Below are 26754 nucleotides of genomic sequence, written 5' to 3'. Positions count from 1 at the left end.
TCCCCACAGCCTGCCCTTGTAAGAAGGGCCAGTCTACTGTGGAATGTGCCAGAGCCTTGCCTACCCATGCTGACATAGCCATTGGGTCAGGTCGCATGCCCAAACTGAGACTTGGCTACCAGGGGCCAGAGCTGAGTCACTCCCTAGCCAAGGAAGGCACATCCTCCTTTTATGCAGGTCCCAGGGCTTAGAGAGTGAAGAAATAAAAATGACCCAGTGAAAAATCGATGGGCTTCCCCACAGCCATGATGTAATTAGCAGCCTGCCAGTCAGTGCCCAGAAGTGCTTCATGAAGCATTTCCTGCAAGAAATTAAGGCCCCGTCCAATGGCTTTCCGATAACAGGAATAATATATCTAAATTTCATTCATTCAGAGATAAATTCCAGTGGCTGCTGCTCTTTACATGCAGCAGCTGAACAGTATTAAATATTTGGATGTCTTTCTGATCATATTTAGAACAAGAGTGTAAGCCATGAATTACGAGGTCCACACTGGATGTGTTTATTGCCTGTGATCCATTTTACAGCCTTTCCCTTGGTGCTTGTGTTGCTTCCCCCCCCCCCTCACACACACATACCTTTTTTATTTAAATTTGAATCAATCCCAGTTCCCTCTCCCTCCCCTCCTCCCCTGTGCCCCCCAACCCCCAGCCCATCCCCTTTCTGCTCCCCAGGGAGGGTGAGGCCTTCCATGGGGAGTCTTCCAAGTCTGTCATATACCAAGGCCCTCCTCCATGTGTCTAGGCTGAGAAAGTATCCCTCTATGTGGGATGGGTTCCCAAAGTCCATTTGCATACTAGGGATAAATTACTGATTCATTACTAGAGGCCCCATAGACTGCCCAGTCCTCCTAACTAACACCCACATTCAGGGAATCTGGGTTAGTCCTATGCTGGTTTCTCAGCTATCAGACTGGGATGCATGAGCTCGCCCTTGTTCCGGTCAGCTGATTCTATGGGTTTCTCCAGCCTGGTCTTGACCCATGTGCTCATCACTCCTCCCTGTTTAGCTGTGGGTGTCTGCTTCTGCTTCCATCAGCTACTCATTATCGTGGAAGGCATTAAAGGTAGCCTCTCCACTATTGATTAGATTGTTAGTTGTGCTCATCCTTGTAGATCTCTGGACATTTCCCTAGTGCCAGAATTCTCCTTAAATCTAGAATGGCTCCCTCTATAATGGTATATCTTTTCTTGTTCTCTCTTCTTTCCCTGTCTCAATCTTCCTGTTCTCCCCTTCTTTCTCCTAACTTCCTCTTCCCTCCCTCCATACTCCCAATTTTCTCAGGAGATCTTGTCCCTTTCCCCTTCTCCAAGGGACCATGTATATATATCTCTTAGGGTCCTCCTTATTTCCTAGCTTTTCTAGTGGTGTGAATTGTAAGCTGGTAATCCTTTGCTCTTTGTCTAAAATCCACATATGAGTGAGTACATACCATGTGTGTCATTTTGTGACTGGGTTACCTCACTCAGGATGGTTTCTTTTAGTTCATCCATTTCCCTGCGAATTTCAGGATTCCATTGTGTTTTTCTGCTGAGTAGTACTCCATTGTGTGAATGTACCACATTTTCTCCATTTGTTCTTCAGTTGAGAGGCATATAAGTTGCTTCCAGGTTTGGCTACTACAAATAATTCTGATATGAATGAACATGGTTGAACAGATGTCCTTGTTATATGAATGTGCATCTTTTGGGTATATGCCTAAGAGTGGAATTGCTGGGTCTTGAGGTAGACTATTTTCCTGAGGAACCACCATACTGATTTCCAAAGTGTTTGTATGGGTTTACACTCCCACCAGCAATGGAGGAATGTGCCCCTTTCTCCACATCCTCTTCAGCATAAACTGTCTTTGGTGTTTTTGATTTTAGCCATTCTGACAGGAGTTAAGATGGTATCTCAAGAGTTGTTTTGATTTGCATTTCCCTGATGGCTGAGGATGTTGAGGTGCTTGGGTTGCTGAAGACATCATTGTAAGCTGGTTCAGAGGCTGCCAGAGTCACCTCTTGGTCACTCTCTGGAGCAGGGGTCTTGGGGTTTGGCTATAGCCCAAGGCCAGGTGTGGATTTGCTCTTACACTGTTCTCACCCACAGTGCCACCGGTCATCCGTGTCTATCCAGAGACCCAGGCACAAGAACCTGGAGTGGCAGCCAGCCTGCGATGCCATGCTGAGGGCATTCCCATGCCTAGAATCATTTGGCTGAAAAATGGAATGGATGTCTCAGCCCAGATGTCCAAACAGCTCTCCCTCTTGGGTAAGAATTGCACATGAATCCCAGGACAGGAAGTGAGAGGTAAGATCATGGCTGAGCCAAGCATGTTAAGAGGAAGCAGAGGTCCCCTGATGACTGGCACACAGGTCTTATGGGCATCTGAGAGGCCATGGGCCAGATTCCAGGGTGCCCTCTGCATTTCAGCAGTCCCAGGAATGACTGCCCCAGCGACACCCAAGGACTGTATTTTTAGCCTAGCACTCTTCCGAGATCTTGAGAAGGTAGTGGGGAGGGCATGTGAAAGGGTGTTCCCCCTGAGAGCACCACCCTGAGCCACTGTCCCTTCTACAGCCAATGGAAGTGAACTACACATTGGCAGCGTTCGCTACGAAGACACAGGGGCATATACATGCATTGCCAAGAATGAAGTGGGCGTGGATGAAGATATCTCCTCCCTCTTCATTGAGGACTCGGCTAGGAAGACCTGTGAGTCCACTATTAGCTTTTCAATCCCTGCTGAGCTGTTGGGGAATGTTACGGGGACAAGGGGACTATATTAACTCTCCAGGGCCACAGTCACCAATTGGGAGCTCTGAAGGCTGGGATATATCTATTTCCACTGTACATAAAGCTAAGTACAGATGGCCTTCTCAGGCAACCTAGACAGCTCTGGAAATACAGACAATTGAAGTCTCTGGTTAGGACACAGGAAGCCCAAATACCCCAGCTGTGCACCTGCCTCCTATGGCATGAATGGTCACAAAAGCCTTCCCACCACCAGGTGCTCCATCCCAGTGGCCTGGACACTCTCAGGGCAGACGGTGGTCCCATCATCTATGATTTTGCTTCCTTTGATCTGAAATTCTAGAAGTGGACCCTTTGTGTACAGGTTCCCACAGAGGCCAGAAGAGGGGGCCAGATCCCTTGGAGTTACAGGTGGTTGTGAGCTGCCTGGTGTGGGTGCTGGGAGCTGAACTCTGGTCCTCTGCAGGAGCAGCACGTGCTCCTAACCACTAGGCCATTTCTCCAGCCCCTCTAGTAGCTTTTTCATCACAGTATGTTGTAGTTATTCTATTTTATTAATAATTTTGTGTTGCCTTATTTATAAGTTGAATTTATCCTAAGCATGCATAGGAGGAAACTAGCATGAATGGGGTTTAGTTCTGTCTGGTATGGGGGTGCTATTAGATGAGTACATGACTACAAGTAGAGTGGCCTCTCCTCTAGGAATCATCTCCACCTCACGGGCTAAGTGTACTCTCCCTCGTGGCCGCTGTCCCCCCCCCAGGTGGTTCTGCAGATAGGATCCGTGTGGCATGGATGCCATACAGTTCCTCTCCCTCAGTCAGACTCCAAGCTAACCCAAGCATTGAAACAGTGCTCTTCCTTGGAGAGTTCTAACTGGAAAATCAACTTTCCTGGAAGTGACCTAGGAATTCAGGGAGAGATGCTACTCATCCCTTACTGTCCACAGAAGCAGGGAGTGGGGATTAGCTGCTGGGATCCTGGGACCCAACTTTTAAAGATTCATTCAGAAAGCAAAAGCATCCTGAGACCCAGAAGTGTCTGCCTGCGTCCAGCTCGGTGGCCAGTGAGTGATGCAGATTCTTCCAATGATGAGTGGGTTATGAGAATCATACCGGCAAAGGTTTGACGTGGTCTTTTTTCTTTCTTTCTTTCTCTTCTGGCTATCATGTGGCTGCTCTCCTAATGCTCGGCTGCTACAGTAGCAAACATCTTGTGGCGGGAAGAAGGTACTGAGAGTGATTGTCCTGTATCATGCCTGGAATCACATGTATTCTTGCTTCCACGGTGGGCCACCTTCCCCTGACCCATCAACCTTGATGGGCCCATGCACCAGGGTGGGGAGTTCATAGTCAAACTCATGTGCACACACATGCACAGACCCGGCTCAGCCTCCTGAGCAGTGGGCACTGGACCAACAGCAGGGTTGCTGGCTGTGACCCTTAGTGCAGTCTCTGGCTGCCATGTCGTTCAGCTTGTGCTCTGTGTCTTTTAAGCAATGGTACACTGCTGTGCAGAGGTTGCTGCAGAGGGACTTGGGATTGCACAGTGAAGGCTTGTAAGGGAACACAAGTCTATTGGGGTTGCTGTGCACTGTAAGGACCAAAGTCACACTAAGCCATCTTAGAGTGTAGGGCTAGTGAGTGCTGCATTCAGATTAAATGATGAAGCATCCATTTACCCTATCTCACCTCAGTGGCTAAATGCTGTGCCTTTCTCTGATGATATTCAAGTCCTAGAGAGGGGAGAATGCAGAAGCCAAGAGGAAGGGACCACAGGCCTCAGAGTATTCTCACATCTCAGTGGCAGAAAGATGAGACAGGACAACTGAAGCTCAGGAGCAGAAACTCGATTTCACCAGAACCTCTGGGGGGCGGATCAGGAGGCTGGGTCTCCTGTGAGGTTGATTGTGTATTATTGAATCTCACATTCCCACACACTGAGAGAGCACTGCACTCAGCCAGAACTGTAGCTGTCTGTGTCTACAAACCCCATGTGGGCTACATTAAGCTGTCAATCTTATGTTGGTTTTTCCGGTGGTTGACTTTCAAAGCAGCCCAGGGAGACTGTGCCCAGAGTTGGTGTTTCAGCCCAAGGTTTGCCAGGTGAGCCATTCATGACAGAGGTGTTTTTGGCATGGTGCCTCAGACAGAGATGCTGTGGGGCAGTTTAACAGGTTTCTCTGTCCCACCCTATCCTGAAGCCACTTCTAAATAATCACTCAGAGGCCTGATCTTAATTACAGAATGTTTGGCCTATTGTTCAGACTTACTATTAGCTACCTCTTACATGAGCCCATTGCTATTCATCTGTGTAATATTGCCACTGGCCAGCTTTTACCTCTCTGCCGGCATCTTGCTTCTTAGGCAGCTGGCTTGTGTCCCCCCCACACCCACTCTTCTTTCTCCCGCCTAGCTATATTCTACCTTACTACAGACCAAAGCAGCTTTTATTATCAACCAATAAGAACAACATATATTCACAGTATACAGAAGGGTTATCCCCACAGCAGGACAGAGCTGAGGCACATGCACATAGCTAGTCTCAAAATCCCAGAGGGACACCCAGGATTGGCTCCTGAGATTGCTGTGAGGCATTCCCCAAACTGGGCACCTTTGAGGGACTGGGTTCCAGATGCACAGCAGCAGGGGATACTGGGTACTGCAGATCTGTGGTGGGCTATATCGGTTCCCAGCTTTGGGGGACACTTCCTTCCCTGGTCCCAACTACCATCCAGAAGTATTGTAGACAGGACCTCTCCCCACCAGGAAAGCATGTTATACCCTCTACCATACTGCTGTGCCTTGTGTGACCGATCCTACCAGTGGCTAGAAAGTCATGACCACATGGTATTCACTCCTTGCAGGCCTCAGTGTGGGAAATGTGTTCTATGTCTTCTCTGACGATGGCATCATTGTCATCCATCCTGTGGACTGTGAGGTCCAGAGACGCCTGAAGCCTACAGAGAAGATCTTCATGAGTTATGTGAGTTTCTGTGACTGAGGGCTCCATGCTGTGTTCCACGTGCTCGTGCATGTGTGTGAGGCTGGTGTTCTTTGGCTCTGGTTACTATATGTGGCTGTGAGTCCAGGCTAGGGAAGGAGCATGAGGCAGGACATTTTAGCTCTCCATTCTCCATCCAGCTGCTGTGAGGGCCAGGGTACAACAGGTTCCTGGCCTCTAGATGTTCATGGTCAAATAATAGAGACAGTGAGGTGAGCACACAGCATCTAGGAAGGTGTTCTTGCTGTGGCATGGACACACGTGAGGGACACACCCAGAGTTCCAGAGGTGTGCTGCAAATGGAACATGAAGCCAGGTATCAAGTGACAGGTGACAAGGATGGAGCAGCAGCAGAGGGGACCCCTGAGGTAGATCCAGGACAGCTCTCCCCACTCCCATTCTCCTGGGTCTCTGTAATCTGTGGTTCCCTCAGCCTGCCTGTCCCTGGATTGTGTCACTCCCACTCTATTGGGCGTCAGGTCACAGTCCTGTTCTCCAGGACTTCGTAGCATCCTGTGATGCCATGTAGGGGAGACACAAGTACAAGAGGCCAGGTGTGGGAGCACTTGGCACACCTTGGAGTTTGGAGGGGCTGGAGGGACAGGACGTGTCTGACCTGAAGATGCAGATCTGGACACCATCTGCTTGTGAGTGCTTCAGAAGCTGAGGAAGGGACTAGGTATATGCAATTGGCATGAGAGGGACACCCAACAGAGAGAGTCCTGACCCATCAACAACTCAGGGGCAGGCAGACTAAGAGAAACCAGGGAAAACAATGTCCCCATCTTTAAAAATATAAAGTAAAAAGGACTACACTGAAGTAAAGCAATGAGCTCCTAGTTTTGTATAGAATGAGTAAGACTGAAGAAAAAGATTATAAGTTAATTTTAAACATACAAGTTTGAGATGCACAATTATCCCCAGCACATAAGAGTAGAGTTCATGGAAGAGGCTTAAAGACAGAAACTTGGTAACATGCTTTGCTTGCAAGCATGAGGACCTGAGTTTGAGATCCTTGACGCCCACATTAAAAGAGTGTGGCTGAAGAAATGACTCAGTGATTAAGAGCACTTGTTGCCTTTGCAGGAGACCCAGCACTCACATGGTGGTTCCCAACCACCTGAAACTCCAGTTCCAGGAGATCTGAAACTGGCTGCCAGAGGCATCAGGCATTCATGTAGTTTACATACAAACATGCAAGCAAATCTTTTGTAACCCTAGCCTGGGGAAACAGAGGCAAGCAGATTATAGGGTTCATTGGCTAGCTAGCCTAGCCTACTTGACAAAGTCTAAGACACTGAAAGACCCTATCTCAAAAATAGTAATAGAAAAATAATGTAGGCAGCATTGGCTGGGGCGATGTGTGATTTGGCCTTCACAGGCATTGTGCAAACTTGTATATATATGAACATACACATATCACATAAATTTAGGAGCGGTAAGTATGCAGACAGTACCTAAAGCTATAGGTTTCAACGAGATAAAGAAGGGAATAGACTTCAGAGAAGTTCAGGAATGAGCCCTGGGCCATTCCCATATAGAAAGATCTGCAAACTAAGCACACTATGACATAGTGTTGACCTTGATGAGGCTCAAATGAGAAGTTAGTGACATGGCAGGAAGATACATGTCTGTCTTCTTACAGGAAGAAATCTGTCCTCATGGAGAAGGGGATGCCACCCAGCCTTGCCAATGGGCATCTGCAGTCAATGTCCGGAACCGGTACATCTACGTGGCCCAGCCAGTACTCAATAGAGTCCTCGTGGTCGACGTTCAAGCCCAGAAAGTCTTACAGGTAATAAATAGCTCTTGGAAGAAGTAGAAAAAGACTTGAAATCTGGAGGTATCTGCTGCATGCACACTCCTCAGCTCCTGTGAGATGGGCTTAGACTGGGGAGAGATGCCTGTGTGTAGAAGTCCATCAAGTTTCTATTACTGTGTACCCAGCACTATTGTAGATGGAAAAAACCCATGAATGGTTGCACTGGAATCCCCAGCATGAGATTTTTGTCAGGGAGGCAGAACACCAAGCAGAGTTTTGGGGTGCTATAAGAGCTGTGGAAAGCCAGTGTTGATGTGACGATAGGGCCGTAAGACTACTCCAAATTGGTTCTCACTATAGAGCTGAACAGAAACTGAGATCTGGATGCCACATAACATACAGACTGTGGGAGCAGCATCAGAGGGCCATGATAAGAAATTAGCAGATTAGCAGATTTACTTGGTTATTTTTAGTTACATGTGAGCATCAGATCCCCTGTAGCTGAAGTTACAGGCATCGTAGGCCTACTTCAATACTGGGAACCTAGCTTCAATTTTCTAGAAAAGTAGCAAGCACGCTTAGCCAACTGAGTCATCTCCCCAACTCTCCTAAAATTCTTTCTGATGGGTAAAATGTAAGGCTTGGTGAGAGGAGGCATCATGTGGCTCATTTCTTAGCTTGAGCATAGAGTAGTTATATCATTTATAGTATATGATAGAATAAATAATAGCCCCCAAGACATTCTATCCCAGGAAACTGGATATTGCCTTATATAGCAAAAGAGACAGTATAGATATGGCTAAGGATCTTTTCAAGTCAAGATATCCTGGAAGATTCAGGTAGACACTGACTGCAATCACAAGTGTAAAGGGAGAGACAGAGGAAAATTGACCACAGATGAAGATGTGGGGATTAAAGCAAGATGCATTTCAAGGCAGAAGAGTAGAGCATAGAGAAGATGAAATATGGTGTCACATAGTTTAGTTATGTCAAGTAAACAGGTCAAAGGAAAGGAGGAGACCAGAACTGTCACTTTGAGCATCATCACCCTGTGGCCTGATTAAATCTAGAAAACTGGCCAAGCTCACCCATTGCATACAGACAGAAGAGGTCAAGGATGGTGGCCTGAGGCTCTCCCACACTTGAAGATCAAGAATCAGAAATATCTAAGAAGGAGTATCCTACAAAGGAGGAAGAAAGCCTGGGGCTGGTGATACGTCACAGGTAGAGGGTCTCCAGAAGGTTTTAGTGGCCTCTGATGTCAGGAAATCTGAGGACTGCCCATTGGATTTTATCTTACCTCATCATACACCACCTTAGTTAGATCAGCTAGGATGACACAGTCAAGGCAACCCTGGAGAAGGGGACTCAAGTCAGAATGATAAGAGAGTATAACAGAGAGATATAGGCAACTATATAGAGGGATTTTGATATGAGTATAAAAATGAGGAAGGGGTGCCAAGGAAATATTATCCCAGAGTGTGTATGCTAATGGGAATAACTGTTTCCCAACTCTGCCCATGCATCATCATAGTAGACAGTTGTAGTGGACCGCAGTGCACACAGATAGAAAAACCAACTTTAGCCAAGAGAATATCCCTCCACTGCATACAACCAGGCAATTCAGGGGGCAGTAGTTAAATTACTTTCAGATATGTTTTTACAGTGAAACAAGAAGGAAGATTGTCACTGGGGCTGGAGGTTTGAGAAGAAAGGTGAAAGCTAAGTGTGAGACTGGATTGACCAGGCACGTGTACAAGGAATGCTAGGCAATAGGGATGACCCACTGAAGGACTGTGACTAGAAACTTAACCTGAAACCAACCAGCAGAGTGGTCTCTGTCCTGCCCCTGTGAAATAGCATGTGTGAAGAACATTCCATATAGCCAGAGAGGTGGTTTTCCCTGGTACAACAGGTTTTCAGTTTTTCCTTTTGTAACTGATCCCCATGGTCAGAGAACACACTGAGTAATTTTTATCTTTTCAAGTATACTAGAGCTTATTTTAAAGCAGAATTCATGATCAACTTTGATAAATGTTTTGTGTTTACTTTACAAGAACATGTATTCTGGTATTAGATGAGCTATTTAATATGTGTCAGTTATGTCAAGTTGATTCATTGTGCTATTCAGATCGCCTTTCTCAGGTGATTCGTTTTGTCTGTTTGGTCTATCAACTGCTGAGGTGTGTTTTCAAAATCCACTATGGCTGTAGAGTTATCTACTTCTAAATGTTCTATCCATTTTTACTTAAGATTATAGTCTCTTCCTAGGGTAAAGATTTTTTTCCCCTCACAAAACATTCCTTTTTATCTCTGGTAATGCTCTCAATCTATTTTTTAATAATGTTAGTATATCTAAATCATATTTTAATTGGCATTCCCATGCTACAGTTTTTCTATCCTTTTACTTTCCAACTTCTATATTTAAGATCATCTTTCATTTAAGTTTTATCTAGTTTAACAATCTGTCTTTTACTTAAAATATTTGATCCATTAACATTTAATATCATTTGTATTTCTGTCATCTTTCTTACCTTTTATTTAAAGAGTTTATGTGGCTTGCTTTTGGCTTTGCCAAAGTTTTTTTTTATTTTTTCTCTATTATTTTTTGAAGATGTACTTGTGTTATTAATATTATAGAGACTACAGCACACACCCTTATGCTGATTCTATCACATACAAATTGTTACTTCATGCCTTGGTTTCCTTTCTTGCTGCTCTGCTAACTCTGACAAAAGCACTCAAGGGAGAAAGGGTGTAATTCTGGATTACCATTCATTATTGCAAGGAATAAAGTGTAGAAAGCTGAAGCAGCCAGTCACATTATATTGATAGTTAAGAGCAGAAAACAGAGCTGGAAAGACAACTCAGTGGTTAAGAGCACTGGCTGTTCTTCCAGAGGACCTTGGTTCAATTCCTAGTACCCACGTGGCAGTTCACCACTGTCTGTAACTCAAGCTCCAAGCAAAATACCTATACATATAAAATAAAATATTTTGTTTAATTTTGATAGAGAAAATATTAGTAAATGCATGCTCCACTCTTACTCTAGAATCCCCTGCTTAGAGAGAATGGTGTTACTACAATAGGAAGGACTTCCCACCTCAATCAATTATCAAGATAATCTGACCTAGATGTACCCAGATGCCCACCTCCCAGATGATTCTAACATGTCAAATATAAAGTATAGAAGGACTTTTCTTCAGGCTGCCAACTCCCTTGTTATTAATTATGAAAGCTTGTTCCAGTAGCTCTTATAGTTTAAATTAATCCACATTTTAAAATCTGTTCTACCACATGGCTTTTACCTCTCTCCCAATCTGTGTGTCCGACTTGTTCCACATCTCCATGGAGCCCCCTGTGGGCCTTGATCATCCTCTTCCTCTCTCTGCCCAGAACTCCTGCCTAACTATTGGCTATTTAGTTTCTTATTACCAATCACACAATCTAGATGGAATCTCTAGAGTAGTTTTGATTTGTATTTCCCTGATGACTAAAGATGCTGGGCATTTCCTTAAATGTCTTCCTGCCATCTGAGATTGTTCTGTCAAGAATTTTCTGTTTAGATCTGTACCCCATTTTTATTTGGATTATTTGGTAGTTTGATGTCTAGTTTCTTGAGTTCTTTGTATATTTTGGGAATGAGCCCTCTGTCAGATGTGGGGTTGGTGAAGATCTTTTCCCATTCTGTAGGGAGCCGTTTTGCTTGTTGACCATGTTCTTTGTTTTACAGAGGCTTCGAATGAGATCATTTTTATTAGTTCTCTTACTGGCAACAGATCTGAGTTTTATTTGAAGTGAAAATATTTCTCTTTCTGAATAATTCTAGATGACAGTTACTTTCCTTCCGCATTTTAATATTGTCATTCATTGCTGGACCAACTGTATTTTCCCTCTCCCCTTCTGAGTCCTCATATGGTGATCTTTGTATTTATTCTGAGTCAAGGTTTCCAGAGGCTCTTGAGTTTGTGAACTGAACATGTAACAGATGGGAAAATTCTCAGTAATCATGTCTTTAAATATTCTGCTGTCTGGTACTCACTTTCTTCCTTAGGACCCGTTTTAAAATGATTTGCCTTTCATCATATCCCATGTGTCTTCTCCTGTTTCAGTTTTGTATGTCCTACAGTATGTCTTTCAGTTTGCTGATCCTACCTTCTCCTTCATCTAACTTGGGTTTGCCTGCTTATTATTATTTCAGACAATCCATTTTTACCTTCATATTTGCTATTTAGTTCCCAACTTCATATAAATTCTTTTTTGCTGCTGTTGTGTTTTTGGTTTGTGTTTGTGGTGTTTGGGTTTCTCTGTGTGGCAGTTTTGGCTGTCCTACCACACTCTTTTATAGACCAGACTGGCATCAAACTCACAGAGATTGGCCTATCTTCACAGTGCTGGGATTAAAGTCATGTGCCACCACTTCCTGGTTTCATATAAATTCTTACTTGTCTTCTTGTGGCCCTTCACTTTATGATATTGAATAGTAAAAAGACATCTGCCTCTTGAAATATCTAGTGACTTTTTAATCCAAACATTCTACATAGTTTTAAGGTGCAAATTCTTTAAATGGTGGTCATCCACTGGAAAGTATTTTCCCTTTCATCTGCCAGGCAGAAAGAGTAGCGAGTTGATCATTTTAAAATTTCTCGAGGGCCATGTCTGTCCATCCCCAAAACTTGGGACTTTTAAACTCAGGCTCTCCCTCCTGCCAGACTTAAGCTGCTCGGCGCAGTGAAACTGAAAAATCCCATTCTGAGTTTAATAAACTTTTGGCTTAGCTCTTCAACTCCCTCTTTCACAGCACTGAGCAGAGCATGAAATCTCACAAACAGGGATTAAGTAGAAAAGGAGAACAATGGCTACTGTCTAAACACCAAGGAAGTTTTGCAGTGAGGAGGGCAGATAAATGGGATGCCTTCGAGAGAAAAGGATCTTTAAAGAGAAAGATCAAGAGCTGGAGAGGCGGCTCAGCCGTTAAAGTCCTCAGATGGTAGCATTACCATGGAAGGGGAAAGCTTCAAGTAGGGATCACAGCAGGGCTTGGTACCAAAGCCTTTGGTAAATGTGTTAGTTACTTGTCCTGTTGCTGTAGCCAAATACCTGAAAAAAGCAACTGAAGGGAGGGGGCCCTGTCCATCCCAGCAGCAAGCTGTAGGAAGTGGCTGGTCATCTTGAGTCCACAGTCAGGAAGGAGAGATTAATTCTGCTGCTTGGAATGCCTTCTCCTTTTTAGTCAGCCTTGGGCCCAGTCTGTGGAAGGTGCAGACCACGTTCTCCTGTACAGGAACATGCTCACAAGCATAGCTTGAGGTGTGCCTCCTGGGTGATCCCAAAACCAGTCCCTATGAGAGTAAACATGGACCACCACAATAACTGAAACCAGGGGCCAGGAAGTGGGGCAATGTGCCAGGCTCGCAGGAAGCTACATGGACTTTGAGGGCCAGTGAGGCTTGAAAAGTCATTAGAGAGAGACTAGGGTGCTATCAAGTAGAATAAGGAAGAGAAGTGAGACTTTGACAGTGCACAAGGAAGAAGAAACACCTTTCAGCAGGCAGTGAAACCACAAGTTCAGTTCAGCCCTTTAGTGAGAGGTCTGCCACTGAGAAGATCCAGGGCATACCAGCTCTTAGTCCAGAGGAAGTGGAGAAGCCAGGGAGGTCAATGGAGTATTTCTAAAAGGGAATAGTGAACATGAACTTTTGAGGAGGTCTAGGACACCTCACCATAGTGATGGACGAGGAAATGAGACGTGGGTAGAAGAGTCCAAAAGACAGTTATTTAGTGAGGACAGAGGTGGTCCTCACCCTCGTCGTCCGTCCGCCCCCTCCCCCTCCCCCCCCCCTCCGTGGACTAAAAAGTCCAGAATGTGGATGAAAGTGAAATTTCAGAAGTTACACTGATAAGGTATAAGTTGTGGTGATGGAGAAAGTGGGGCTTTGAGGACATGTGCTGGCTACTTTTACATCAACTTGACACAAAGCTATAGTCATCTGAGAGGCAGCCTCAATTGAGAAAATGACTCCATAAGACGGTACTATAGGCAAGCTGCCTGTGGGTCATTTTCTTAATTGGTGATCAATGGGGGGGGGGGGGAATCCATTGTAGGTGGACTGGTTGCCCTGGGTTCTGTAAGAAAGCAGGCTGAGCATGCCATGGGAGGAGCAAGCCAGTAAGCAGCATCCCTTCCTGGCCTCTGTATAAGCTCCTGCCTCCAGGATCCTGCTCTGTATGAGTTCCTGTCCTGACTTCCTTCTGTGATGAACAGTGATGAGGAAGTGTAAGCCTAATAAACCATTTCCTCCCCAGGTCGTTTTGGACCTGGTGTTTCATCACAGCAATAGTAACCCTAAGATGGGGCTCATCTATATGAATTTGAAGGCGTCAAACTTGGTAGCCAAATGGGCAGAAAAGATGGCAGAGTACCTGTGTCCACACTTTCACTGAGCATGGGGCTTGTGAGACAAGCTGGTGGTTCATAGTCCAGTAGCACGATTATCAAGGAACTATACTGTGGGGCTGGAGAGATGGCTCAGCAGTTAAGAGTGCTTGTTGATCTGGCACAGAAGTCAAGTTTGGTTCCCACCATCCACATTAGGTGCTCACAACCACCAGTATCTCCAGCTCCAGGGGTCCAAAGCCCTCTGTTCTGACCTCCTCCGGCACCTAAACTCACATGCAGCATACTCATAACTTTCTGAAAAGAGCATTGTTGTGACTGAGCCTGGGGAGAAGCTATCACCTCAGCAGTTAGCGGACTTTCAGGTGCTGCCATTTAAAAAGGCAGTGTGTGCCTGCCTGATGCTGTAGTCTGAGTCCAGCACCTTCAGCTGACGGATGTGCAACAGAGGCAGTGCAGAGAAAAACAAAGGTAAGAGCTGAGTAGCAACAGGTGGTCTCAAAAGCTACCTCAGGTGATCATGGGAAAGGACAGACTCACCAGGACCCAGATGCATGCTGAGGGTCCAAGAGGCCCGCAAGACTTCTAGAGAGACTAAAAGAGGCCCCCAGAGCTGGTTCTTGGGTAGAAGTCTTATAGCTTCTGTGCTTGGTCTCTGTCCAAGTTGGACCTAGGATACTTTAGGTGAGATGTGAGCAAGAAACTAAATTCTTCAAAGAGACAACTCATTGAGTCCCTTGTCCTCTGAGGACAAAGCCCATGGGAAGGCTTCTAGACTATTGGCTAGGATTTAAATGCCAGCTTCCCAACTCCCCTAGTGAGATAACTACATATACAAAAGTTCAGAATGAGCATCAGGTCGGCCTCAGCAATGACCAACTTGTCACTATTTCTTTTCAAGTCCATAGGTGTGGACCCTCTGCCAGCTAAGCTGTCCTATGACAAGTCACATGACCAAGTGTGGGTCCTGAGCTGGGGGGACATGCACAAGTCCCAACCAAGCCTGCAGGTATGTAAAAGATGTTGAAGCTGACACTCAGTCTATAGCAGGATTCTATTTCAATTTAAAAAAAAAAAATTGTTTCATGCTTCCCTTGGTAGCTGGCTATCCAAACTATTTCCACAAAGGCTTGAGAAGAAAGCAGGAAAACAGTAAGCTTTACCTGTCCATCTGAGAAAAAACTCTCGGCTGAGAAACTGTCTAGAGCAGAGTGGCCTGTAGGTATGTCCATGGGTGAATAGTCTTGATTGTTAAGTAGGAGGATCCAGACCACTGTGGGAGGCCCCATCCCCTCTACAGGTGGTTCCAGGCTGTGTAAGAAGGCTAACCAAGTATGAGCCTATACCCAAGCCAGCAGTGGCCCCCAGGCTCCTGCTTGAGTTCTAGCCTTGACTTCCCTCAAAGATGAGCTGTGACTCTGAAGTGTAAGCCAAATGCATCCTTTCCTCCCTAAATTGCTTTAAGTCTGAATATTTATTATACAAAAAAAAGATATTAGACACAGCCCCCCAAGCAATGTTCCCATTGGGCAATTCACAGGGTATCTTCTACCAGGACTACTACTGGAAACAATGTAAAATGGTCAAATTCTAATTTCATGACCACCTAGTTCCTACCCAGCCCCCCACACACACACACACACATGTTTCTCCTGAGTCAGTAACACTTAGGGTCAAATAGGGTCACTCTCTGGAGTCCAGAGAGTGAAAAGGAAGACATTATTTTCTTCTCCTTTGAATGAACAGACCATCTAGGAATAGTGTTAAATCAAGTCATACATGTGGGCTCTTTCCTTTTTTTTTTTTTTTTTTTTTTTTTTTTTCCCTTATAACAAAATACCTGAAGTAGGGTGATATATAAAAGGAAAAGGTCTATTTTCTCTCATGGTTTCATCTAAGGCTAAGCATCTCTATCTGGTCAGCCTCTGGTAAGAGGTCACTGGCAGCAGTGCTGACTGCCATGGACATGAAGGAAAGGGAAGCAGACGTATATGGAACGGGGACACATGCCAGTGGGTGAAGAGGGAGGCACAATGCTCCCATTTCTCCTGAGAACTCACCCATCCTAGAAGGTCTGCATTAATCCCTTCAGGGAAATAGAGACTCATGAACTAAGAGAGCCCAAGAAGTCCCAGCACCTCTCAACACCACAGCATTGGAGGCCACACCCCAATAAGAGTTTGGTGGAGACACACTCCTTGAAACTATAGTTGTAACCAGTAAACAGGAGCAACAACCAACAACCCATGTACTTAAGTCCAGAGTGCTGGGCCATAGACAGCTAAGCCATTTGCCCATGGCCCTGGCCCACTCAGCATGGCTCTGAAGCCCCTACACTGTATCTCCTGCCTCCTGAGAAGAGGCTGGTCTCTGCTGATGTGTGGAAATCCTCCCCACACTAGCTAGGGACATTACCTGGTGTTGGATGTGCCTGACCCTGCCTCTCTCCCCAGGGATCCACTAAGCCCTATCAAAAAGTACTTGATGGTCAACTGGTTCTCCTAAAAAATAGTGACAGAGCCATTTTCATACAAGGAGGAGTTGATTCATTACAAACAAACGAATGATTTGAGCCACTGTGGTTGAATGTCTTTAGAACCCACAGAAGAAAATGGAGACAACCCTGCCTTGTTCTCCTCCCTGCCCCTGCTGAACCCAAGGGAGAGATACCGGGCCCAGGGCCAGTGAACCTGACAACCTCAAAAGAGTTTGCAAAGGTCCTGAGAGACTAAATAAAAGCCATTAAGAATAGAAAATGAGCACAGTCCATCACAGCAGGGAAGGCACAACAGCAGGAATGCCTCCCAGGTATGGCAGTGGGAAGGGGCGACTGCCTGCTCACATCTCAGTGGACAGGTTGCAGACTGGGTACCATAAACAAAGTCAGGCTGTGCTTTTCAAGGTCTTCCCTCCCTCCAGCAGCCCACTTTCTCAAGTGATGCATTACCAGACAGAGACCACATGTTCAAATCCATAAGCAGGTGGGGGACATTGCACAACCAAACCACAACAGGGACAAGTCTCCTGAGAATGCTAAAAATGAAATCCAAGGAGGGACTACCAGAAAACTGGTCTTATTTCAACTAAAAATGAATGAAACCAGTTTCCCGTCCACAACTGCAGTGATTTAGAAAGACGAAGGGAAAAAAAGTCTTTATGAAATAACCTGAAAGAAAAAAAAATCTTCCTGAATGGAAAACCTATGAAGATTTGGAGATATGGAACAGGATCTCTTAACATTCAGAGAGAGGAGAATCAAACATTAAATGTGCTAGGCCTGGTACTGCTCACCTGTAACCTCAGCACTTGGGAAGCAGAGGCAGAAGGATGCCTACAAGTTCCATGGAAATCGGAGTGACAGAGTAAGACTATCTAAAAAGAAATCAAACAAATTTGAGACTTAATTGCTGAGTTAAAGAACAGTAATCATGCCGGGCGATGGTGTTGCACATTGCATCTCTAAGCTGGAGGCCAGCCCGGTCTACAAAGTGAGTTCCAAGACAGCCAGGGCTACAAAGAGAAAACCTGTTTCAAAAAAAAACTGTAATCATGTGGATTCTGGTGAAAGGACCAAGAGAGTAAGGGTGCTTGCCACACAATCCTAAAAGTGCTGATTCAAATCCCCAGAAGTCGTGTAAATGTGGAAGGAGAGAACCAACTCCACAAAATTGTTCTGCCTCCACACTCAAAAAGAGCTCTACAAATTCCAGTCCAAAGTGATGAAGTAATATGTCTCTTGCTACTTTTTTAATAAAATTCTGGAATCCATGAAAGAAAACTGACAAGGGAAGCTCTGTGGGGTGGAAAAAAACAAATCACCCATCAAAGACGATCAGGTTGTTGACATTAGACTTCCCAGCTGTGGGAAGCTGAAGACCACAAGTGACGCCTATGTGATCTGAAGAGCAAAGAGCTGAACTTTGATAGTCCTGTCCTAGCAAAGACACCACTTACCCAAGAAGACAGGAGGTTGTGTGTGAGCACCTAGGGTCTCAGCACTAAAGAAGCCTGAGGGCATCAGATGAGCTGGACCAGAGACATTGCCACAGTAGAGAGAAAGGAGCACAGCACTGAGGGGCAGAGAAGAGAAGGTTTGAGAGAGGGCAGAAGCCGAAAACAACCTGGAAATGTATGCACTAAATAAAGCCAGAGACTCGGGGACTGAAAGAAAAAGAAAAATAGAATAAGTGTACGTTACTGCAATCAAGAGTAGGTAGAGGCAGGGCAGAGTAAAAGTGCAAACCTCGCTTTCTTGGGATAAGAAAAGTGGAGAAGATGTTGGAGCATAAATATCCTACTTCTCCAAATCTCTCTCTTTAGTTTTGGTTTTTGGAGACAGCTTCTCTGTGTAACAATCCTGGCTGTCCTGGAACTCACTCTATAGACCAGGCTGGCCTGGACTCAGAGATTTACCTATCTCTGCCTACTGAATGCTGGGATTAAAGGTATGTACCACCACCACCTGACAAGAAGTCTTTTTTTTTATCGTCCATTGTTCTTTTGTGTACGTGCTTGTGTTTGAGGATGTCAGACATCCTAGAACTGGAATCACAGATGTTTGTGAGCTGCCATGTGGCTGCTGGGAATTGAACCCAGGTCCTCAGGAAGAACAGGCAGTGCTCTTAATCCCTGAGCCATCCCTCTAGCCTGTGTTTTTTGTTTTTTAAAGGCAAAGATGTCCTGGGGATGTGACTATAAGTAGTGTGCTTACCTGACATACATAAAGCCCAGATTCCATCCCAAGAACCACAGAAAACTGTAGTGGCATCTTCCATACACGGTGGTATATATCTGCAATCTCAGAACTTGGGAAGTAGAGACAGAAGATCAGAAGTCCAAGGTCAGCCTCCACTCCATAGTGAATTTGAGGCTAGTCTGGGCTACTTGAGAAAGACCCTGTCATTCATAAATAAATAAGATAGATAGAATGATTTGGTCTCTAAAAAGAACATTAGGAAAAATGTTTTTAAGAAATACAAAGTGAAGCCTAGTGACACTGGCCTACTCAAAAGATAAAGGAGAGAGGGTCATGAGATCAAGGCCTGACTGAACAGTAAAGTGAGTTAAAAACCAGCCTGGGCAACTTATTCCTTAACTCAAAAAAGAAAAAAGTGAAGGAGAGAGATGGCTCAGTCAGTAAAGTGCTTGTATTCCAAATATTGGGACCTGCCCCCCGCCAAACCCATGGTGGGAGGATGAATTGATGCCAGCAAGATGACTAAGTGAGAAAAGACACTTGCTGCACAAGCCCCACCCACCAAGCTCCATCCCTAGAACTCACAGTGGAAGGAAAGAAACTGACCCCCAGCAGTTGTCCTCTGACCTCCATGTTCATTCCTGCAGTCATACACAAAACCAAATCTTTTTTAAAGCCAGATATGGGGCCTCTGAGGAGACTGAAACAGCATGATTTCTGGGACTCTCTAGCCAGCCAACCCAGTCTACAAAGCAAATCCCAAGTCAATTCAAGAAACCGTCTCAGAAATAAATACGGGGGTTATAGAGCTATAGTAGTCGCTCAGTGGTTAGAGCACTGGCTGCTCTTACAAAAGACCCAGATCTGCTACCCAAAAACATAGCAGCTTACAACTATCCATAACTCCAGTTCTGGTGATCTGACGCCCTCTTTTGACCTCTGCAGGCACCAGGAGTGCATATGGTATATAATTTTTAAAAGGGTGCAGGTCAAAGGACCTGCACATGTGCTTGCATTTCTGAGTTAAAGGTACTAGAATGCAGCTCCATGCTAGAATGCTTTCCTACCATATACAAGGTCCTATGTTTAGTCTCCATTACCAAAGCAGAGGGGAAGAGACATGAAAGAAATACAGTAGAAGTAATGGAGAGGCCTCAAGACTTGAAACAGTGGTAACAGTTGATCAAAGGGATGCTCGTGAGAGAGAATGCAAGTACTGGGTGAGGTGGCTTCGAATTTAAAAGCTGCAGACAGCAGGAGAGACTTTCATGATGATGAATAGCTATGTGCCCAGCAGTGTAACTAAATGCAGAAAGCAATGATTAAATATAATACAGCTTGATCAAAGATGGGCCTAAATTGTACATACCAAGTAGAGAAAATAACACATGAGAAAACCCATCAACACAGACAAGGAACTGAGTTCAGTATGTAGGAAGCATTGCATCTAGTAGAATTCTTTCACATGTGTATAGATACAAAAGTATTTCATTCATCTAAGCAAAATGTCAAAGGTTTTGTAAAATGAGTCCTTGCCACTGTTGCAGAGGACCCGAGTTTAGATCCCAGTATCCACATCAGGAGGCCACAACCACCTACAATTTGATCTCCAAGAAATCTGATGCCCTCTGCACGCGCACACACACAATTTAAGTAACTTTAAAAAAAAAAATCTTCCTAGATACAGCAAAACTCTGGATGTTGAAATAGAAAGATTGGAAGTTCAAGGCCAGCCTCAACTATATAGCAAGGCCCCTCTACTCCAAATACAAAATACTCACAATGAAAAAGGCTACATACAGGTGTGGGCAAAGATCCTACTGGTAATACTTGTAAAGCATTCAACCACTCCTTTTAAGTAGTCATTATTAAGGGATTTGTTGGAAGTTTGCCCTGGCTATGAGGAAGTGGGTCCATGTATGAAGCTCACTCTTCTCAGCAACCAGCTTTGACCATAGAGCATCATCGCCAATTCTCTACAGTTCTTAGCCCAGGCCCAACTTTTAGCAACCTCTAGCTTGTCCCTCTAGATGTTACTTCTCAGCTGGCATTGTCCACTCATTTACGAGAGATACCCAGCCTTTTTGTCACCTCCCTTCCATCCAGGTAACCCTGTGCTACCATGCCATCTGTGTATCTCTCCTGAGCTGAGCCCACAGAACCAGGGCTCTTCAGAATTATCTTTGTGACATCTCTGGGCTTAGCTATGTGCTAAGACCAGGGCAAGAAGAACCTCAGGGCCTAGAAAAATAAGGTTGACATACTGCATCGGCTCAATGGTCCATGATACTGTGTTTGATGAAGCCACCTCTGAATATAGGGTGTCAGGGTGGTGAAGCGTGAGTGACACTGCCCGATGACAGCCTGTAATTTTCCATCTCCATTATAAGCGGAAATGACAGGCCTCGTATCAAGCAGCGATTGCATGCTGCCCTGGAATTCTTGGACACATTTCTCAGAGATTCTCTTAGATCCAGTGTCTAATCCTTGTATTTTCTTAATGCCCAGTTCTATGAGTTTTTCTCCCATGAACTTGTCAAGAAAGCACCATCCTGCCACTTGTTAAATAGAAAAATCACAGGAAAATACGCTCTGTGCAACTTCAAAACCACTCGGGGACTAGAAATCACAGCATGCATCCCTCTGCTCCAGCATCTGGCCTGCAGACAACCCCCCACCCGCAAGGCTAGCATGGAGGTACACAAAGACTCCAGCCTCAAACCTGCCTGAACAGACAAGCCAGCTGCTGTTTGTTTTGTCATGAAAGTGAAAGCCAGAAGGCAATGCCTTTCCTAAAAGGCAAAAGTGCTCAGCTCCTCAAGCTGTGTGCTCAGCAGGCCCCACCAGAGACTGCCCTTGTCCTGTAGGCTGGCATTGGGCTGCAAAAATCCTGCATCTTTTCTGTTACTGCTATGGCCACAATATGATCGGGGGTGGGGGTGTCTCCTGTCCTGGTTGAGAGTTGAAGATCAGCTGCCTATTCCTAGTGCCCTTGAACTAAAATTGCCTGTGAGCTGGCCAAGCCCACACTGCAGTGTAGTGTAGATGTGCCTCTTTCTAGGCAGTGACCTAGAACCTACATAACAATGACCATGTACAGAAGGCAGGGAGTCATGGCTGCCTTGGTTAGCCCTTAGCCAAGTGGCTTCACTCAGGGCACCCAGTTTTTACTCACCATGGGTGGGTAGCCTCCCCCACCACCTAGCTATTCTTGCCCTGACCCAACATATCAGGGGTACACATCGGGGTGGATCTGCTCACTTTCTGCCAAGTCTGTGGGGAAACAGAAGCAACCATGCTCCAGTTTGTGCAAAGCATGGGACCAATACCTTTACATTAGGAAGCAAGTGCCTTTTGCACAGCCAGAGTCACACTGCAAGATGCCATCGTGGCTTGAGTGACAACCCTGCAGGATGCCTGCTTTCTCTCACCTCTTCTGGGGTCCCCACATTCTGGAAGCAATAGAGGACAATTTCCCAGAAAATCACTCTAAGGTAGTTAGCATCCCAAAAAATAAACTCCAGATTAGGGGGATGGCTCAATCAGAGCACCTGTCATGCAAGCACAAGGACTGGAGCCCACTTTTGAAAAAATAATCCAGGCATGGTGATACGCACTTATAATCCAGTGCTGAGAAGGTAGAAACTGGCAGGTCCCTGAGGCTTAGTAGCCAGCCAGGCAGCCTATGTGGTGAATTACAGGTCAGTGAGAGAACTTGGTTCAAACAACTCAAAGAGCACACAGGACATGAGAAATGGCACCCAAGGTTGACCTGCGGCCTCCACTAGCACATGCACACCTGTGCACACACACATGCTTGCCCCGCACAAACACACAAAAACACTAAAGATGCTCAATTTCGTAGTTTATCAGTCCATTGTTCAAGCTCTCTCCCTCTTTCCCTGAGGTTGCACAGAGATGCAAACACTAGAAATCACTGGTAGAGAAGGACCTATATCTGAGCAAGTTACCTTACTAGGGAAGGACTCTTCCTTGGAAACCCTAGCACCATTCCCTAGGTCCTCACCCCATCCTCCTGCAGGTTAACAAGAAGCAGACTGCTAGGTCAGACCAGGGAGGGGTGGCCAGACTGGACCTTCACTTCCTCTTCCAGGAAGAACAGGTATTAAGCAGCTCTCACTTGGCTCCTGTCCCCTCTTGGAGATTGGGGTTTACTCACCATCTAGCTCATCATCTGTGGGGTCTACAGCTGAACATGCATTATGTCCTGCTCTACAGCCCCCTTCTGAATGGGCCCCCACAAGAACTTCTGTCTTTTACAGGTGATCACCGAAGCCAGCACTGGCCAGGGCCAGCACCTCATCCGAACACCATTTGCAGGAGTGGATGACTTCTTTATACCCCCAACAAATCTCATCATCAACCACATCAGGTAGGACTGGCCCATCAGGCCCCTCACCTGCCTGGGCAGCCATGCTCCCCTCTCTCCCTCCCAATACTTCCTCATCTGCTTTTGGATAGAGAAGTGAACCCCCCAACACGCACACGCACACACTCACACACGCACACAACAGACCCAGAGCCTGGTCTGTCTACTAAGCATACCTTCTAATTAAAGAGGCTTCACATTTCCCAGAGCCACTCCCTTCCTCATTTGTAGGGCACCCACAGGCTCTGAAAATACCTCCTGCTGTGTCATTGAGACCCCAAAGATCTCACTATATATGCCTCTGTGAACTGACATCAAACACTATCTTCAGGAAGAAATGATTCATTTTTGCACGCTGATGCTGGGGACCTAGAAAAGACAATAGCCTAAGAACCCCTTTCCTGCAGTGCCTCAGAGCTTGAATGCATGCATGAGACCCCCACAAGGCTGCTGAATCCAGCCAGGAATGGTACAAGCACAGATGCTCCTGAGTGGCTTTCAAGTTCAAGTTCATTTTAAGAGCATCATTTCCTCCCTCTGCTTCTTTAAGGATGCTTTAAAGTCAATGTCTGGGACATTTTGTCCACTCTGGAGATACCTTTTTTTTTTCAAAAAAGAAAAAAAACCAGATTTCTCCTATTTCTTTAGGTGTGTGCATTCAGCCCCCAAAGGCCTTTGTGAGCAAGACACTCAGGAGCAGACCTCTGGGGGAGTCCTACCTGGAGTCAGACCTTACATACTTGCAATGTCTCCAACAGAATTTCAGAGAGCCAGATGAGAGCAAGTCCCATCTGCTTGGGCTCCCTCTGGGATCTTCCCACCTGCCCTGGGAAGAGACAGTGCTCTTTTAAAGCAGCCCACGGGGGCAAGCAGCTGGTCCCAGGCAAAAGGGCATCACAGCAGCACCAGACCATGTGGTGTCTGGGGCAAAAGTTACCCAGGGTTCTTCTTGCCCACATCATGGATACCAGAGGGAAGAGCACACTGTGCATTCCTCCCCCAACATCAGGACTACAAATAGGAAGTCTGTCCTTGTTTAGCTGCATCTGTGTCTTCAAATTCTGACTTACCAGACAGCTCACCAGCAGGCTGATTGACAAGTGTCCTCATGACAGTTGGGCAAGAGTTAGCCTTTTTGTCCAAGTTCTACAAGCCCAGATCCCCACCCCAGCTAACACTAGGGAGTGGTCCAAAGGCATCTCCAAAGAGAAGCCATTGAGGACCTTTGCTCTGCCCTTCAAAACCATTTCTCCAAAAAGGCTCAACTGTACGTGGCTGAAGAATACAGATAACTGACACAGGGGATGCCCCCTGCAGAATGATAGATTTTATTAATAGACCATTAGATGACTGAGGGGTTAGAATACCATCAGTTAAAACAAACGACAGATCCACTGCCCCCCCCCAGTGGCCTCCTGCTCTCTGACCTCCTTTGCTCTCCTCCCAGGTTTGGCTTCATCTTCAACAAGTCTGACTCTGCTGTCCACAAAGTTGACCTGGAGACTCTCCTGCCCCTCAAGACTATCAGCCTGAAGCGCCATGGCTGCATGCCTCAAGCCATGGCACACACCCACCTGGGTGGCTACTTCTTTGTGCAGTGTCAACAAGACACCCCTACCTCCACAGGCCCACAGCTGCTCATTGACAGTGTCACAGACTCGGTGCTGGGCCCTAACACTGACATCACAGGCACCCCCCTCGTGTCCCCAGATGGACGCTTCATCGTCAGTGTCTCCAACAAGGGCCCCTGGCTGCACGTGCAGGAGGTCACAGTGCGGGGGGAAATTCAGACCCTATATGACCTAAAAATAAACCCGGGCATCTCAGACTTGGCCTTTCAGCATTCCTTCACTGAAGGCAATCAGTACAACGCCTATGCCACTCTCGACAAGGAGCCAGACCTGCTATTCCTCGAGCTGTCTACTGGAAAAATGGGCAGGCTGAAGAACTTAAAGGAGCCACCCACTGGGCCAGCCCCACCCTGGGGTGGACCCCGCAGGATCCTGAGGGACAGCGGGCTCTTTGGACAGTACCTCCTCACGCCAGCTCAAGAGTCACTGTTCCTAATCAACGGGAGACAAAATGCCCTGAGATGCGAGGTGTCGGGCACAAAGGGTGCGGCCACAGTGGTGTGGGTCGGGGAGGTATGAGAGGGTCCAGTAAGGAACCCTGGGTCCAGGAGTACCACCTTAGTCCTGACACCACAGCCCCAACCAGGCACACTGTACATTTTCACAGACAAAAAAGCCAAACCCTGTACTTTGCTTTGTGGTTCAACACTGATCTCCTTGCAAGTTCCCTAGTCTAAGGTACACGCTGCAACCAAGATCGGGGGGTTTCCAATCAGAAGTATGACTTAATGCCTTGAGCTGTGATGAGAGCACATGTTGCTGTGTGCAAGGAAATCACCTCTGTTCCTGGCTGCACACCACATCGCCTGGGGACGCCACAGAGCCGAGGGATCCTGCTGCCCAGGCTGACACATCGTTGGTTGCCTTCTCATAATCATTATCCTAACCCACCAGCCCCAGCCAGTGTCCTGAAGGAGTGGCCCGGGGCAGTGGGGTTGAGCAGGGCAGTCCCTCTTGGCGGGCTAGCCTTCTAACCCCTGCTGGGGATCTCACTTGCTCCATCCTGGACGCTGCTTGCTTGCTTTCCCAGCTGAGTGCTATACCCCTGAGGGAGAGCCTCTGAAACTTATTACACCTTGGGGGATGGGGAAATCACTTGCTTTATTTTGGAATTTTTTGATTAAAACTAATTTTTTTATAATCTCAAATTCGAGGACACAGATGCTCTCCAAGGTAGTTACATCCTTCCCTGCCTTAGGCCAAGTCTCTGAGGGGAGAGGGTCCCAACCGTGTATCTCACGTGCAAAAAAAAAAAAAAAATAGACATCCAAGAAATAGTGGCCTTCCACACCATTGTGTTGGCCAAAGTGTAACTTGGCCACAACTACCATGTTAAAATCCATGCTGGGACCTGAAGAGACCAAGCTGAGACCTGTGTACCTGCTTTTCACAGTAGAAAAGCAACACATAATTAGGGAAGCCTAATGCACCAGCAGAACTAAGACCCAGGACAGATCAGGCTCTCCTGGGAAGGTGTAGGCAGCCTCTAGACTCAATGCCACAATCCAGAAGCCATGAGTGCTATCCATCCAGAGTCCTGAGGCTGTCTTTCTACAGGAGCGGTCGGCATTGATGCCTCTGCCCTTGTCACCACACTGCAAGAGAGCCCCTTTCCCTAAGTGTTTTCATTCCCATACTCCAATCTACACTTTCCAAAGTGCAGAGCCACAAAGGGCTTTGTCAGTCCCTCCTGTCTGCCTGTGGTAAGCTCTCGGGCCATCAGGAAAAGGCACAACCCAGCCAGCCCTAGGGGACCACCCATGTCAGACTCTCAGCAAGAAAGAGACCCCCCACCCAGGTTTCTCAGAACGCTCCTGTCCTCTCCCATGTCCTTGGCCAAAACGCATTGGCTTTCTAGTTCGAATTATTATTCTGCAAGCCCCACAGCATTGAGACAGTGGGTCTACCCCAGACATTTCAGCTAACTTAGCCACTTATCTACCAACAATGGCCACGCAGACTGCACCTCACTCCCGCTTCCTGCATGAGAGCTTGACCCCCATTGCTCACTCCAGTTTCCTGCCACTAGTCCAGCCTCTCCCGTTTCCTCTCTCTTAGTCCACTAACAACTGTCCCTTACAGTCCTCAGCAGTTACCTTTTTATGTGCTATCATGTTTCCAATTTGGGTAATGACAAGACAC

At 46.3% G+C, this 26754-nt stretch overlaps 1 protein-coding gene across 1 annotated transcript in view; it reads left to right on the top strand.

Moving 5' to 3' along the window:
• Positions 1–25368, top strand: part of Fstl4 (follistatin like 4) — a 397613-nt gene extending 372245 nt beyond the window's left edge. The window contains exons 9-16 of the mRNA XM_051180724.1: positions 2089–2250; positions 2560–2694; positions 3936–3962; positions 5600–5718; positions 7382–7531; positions 14797–14904; positions 22875–22984; positions 24429–25368. Coding sequence (XP_051036681.1) covers positions 2089–2250; positions 2560–2694; positions 3936–3962; positions 5600–5718; positions 7382–7531; positions 14797–14904; positions 22875–22984; positions 24429–25131 — 1514 coding nt within the window. The 3' untranslated portion in view covers positions 25132–25368. The remainder of the gene's footprint in view (positions 1–2088; positions 2251–2559; positions 2695–3935; positions 3963–5599; positions 5719–7381; positions 7532–14796; positions 14905–22874; positions 22985–24428) is intronic.
• Positions 25369–26754: the final 1386 nt, after the last annotated feature.

The sequence above is a fragment of the Phodopus roborovskii genome, unplaced genomic scaffold (genome assembly GCF_943737965.1).
Source record: "Phodopus roborovskii unplaced genomic scaffold, PHOROB, whole genome shotgun sequence".
In the NCBI taxonomy this organism is placed as follows: domain Eukaryota; kingdom Metazoa; phylum Chordata; class Mammalia; order Rodentia; family Cricetidae; genus Phodopus; species Phodopus roborovskii.
This window is presented reverse-complemented; position numbering and strand designations above follow the sequence as displayed.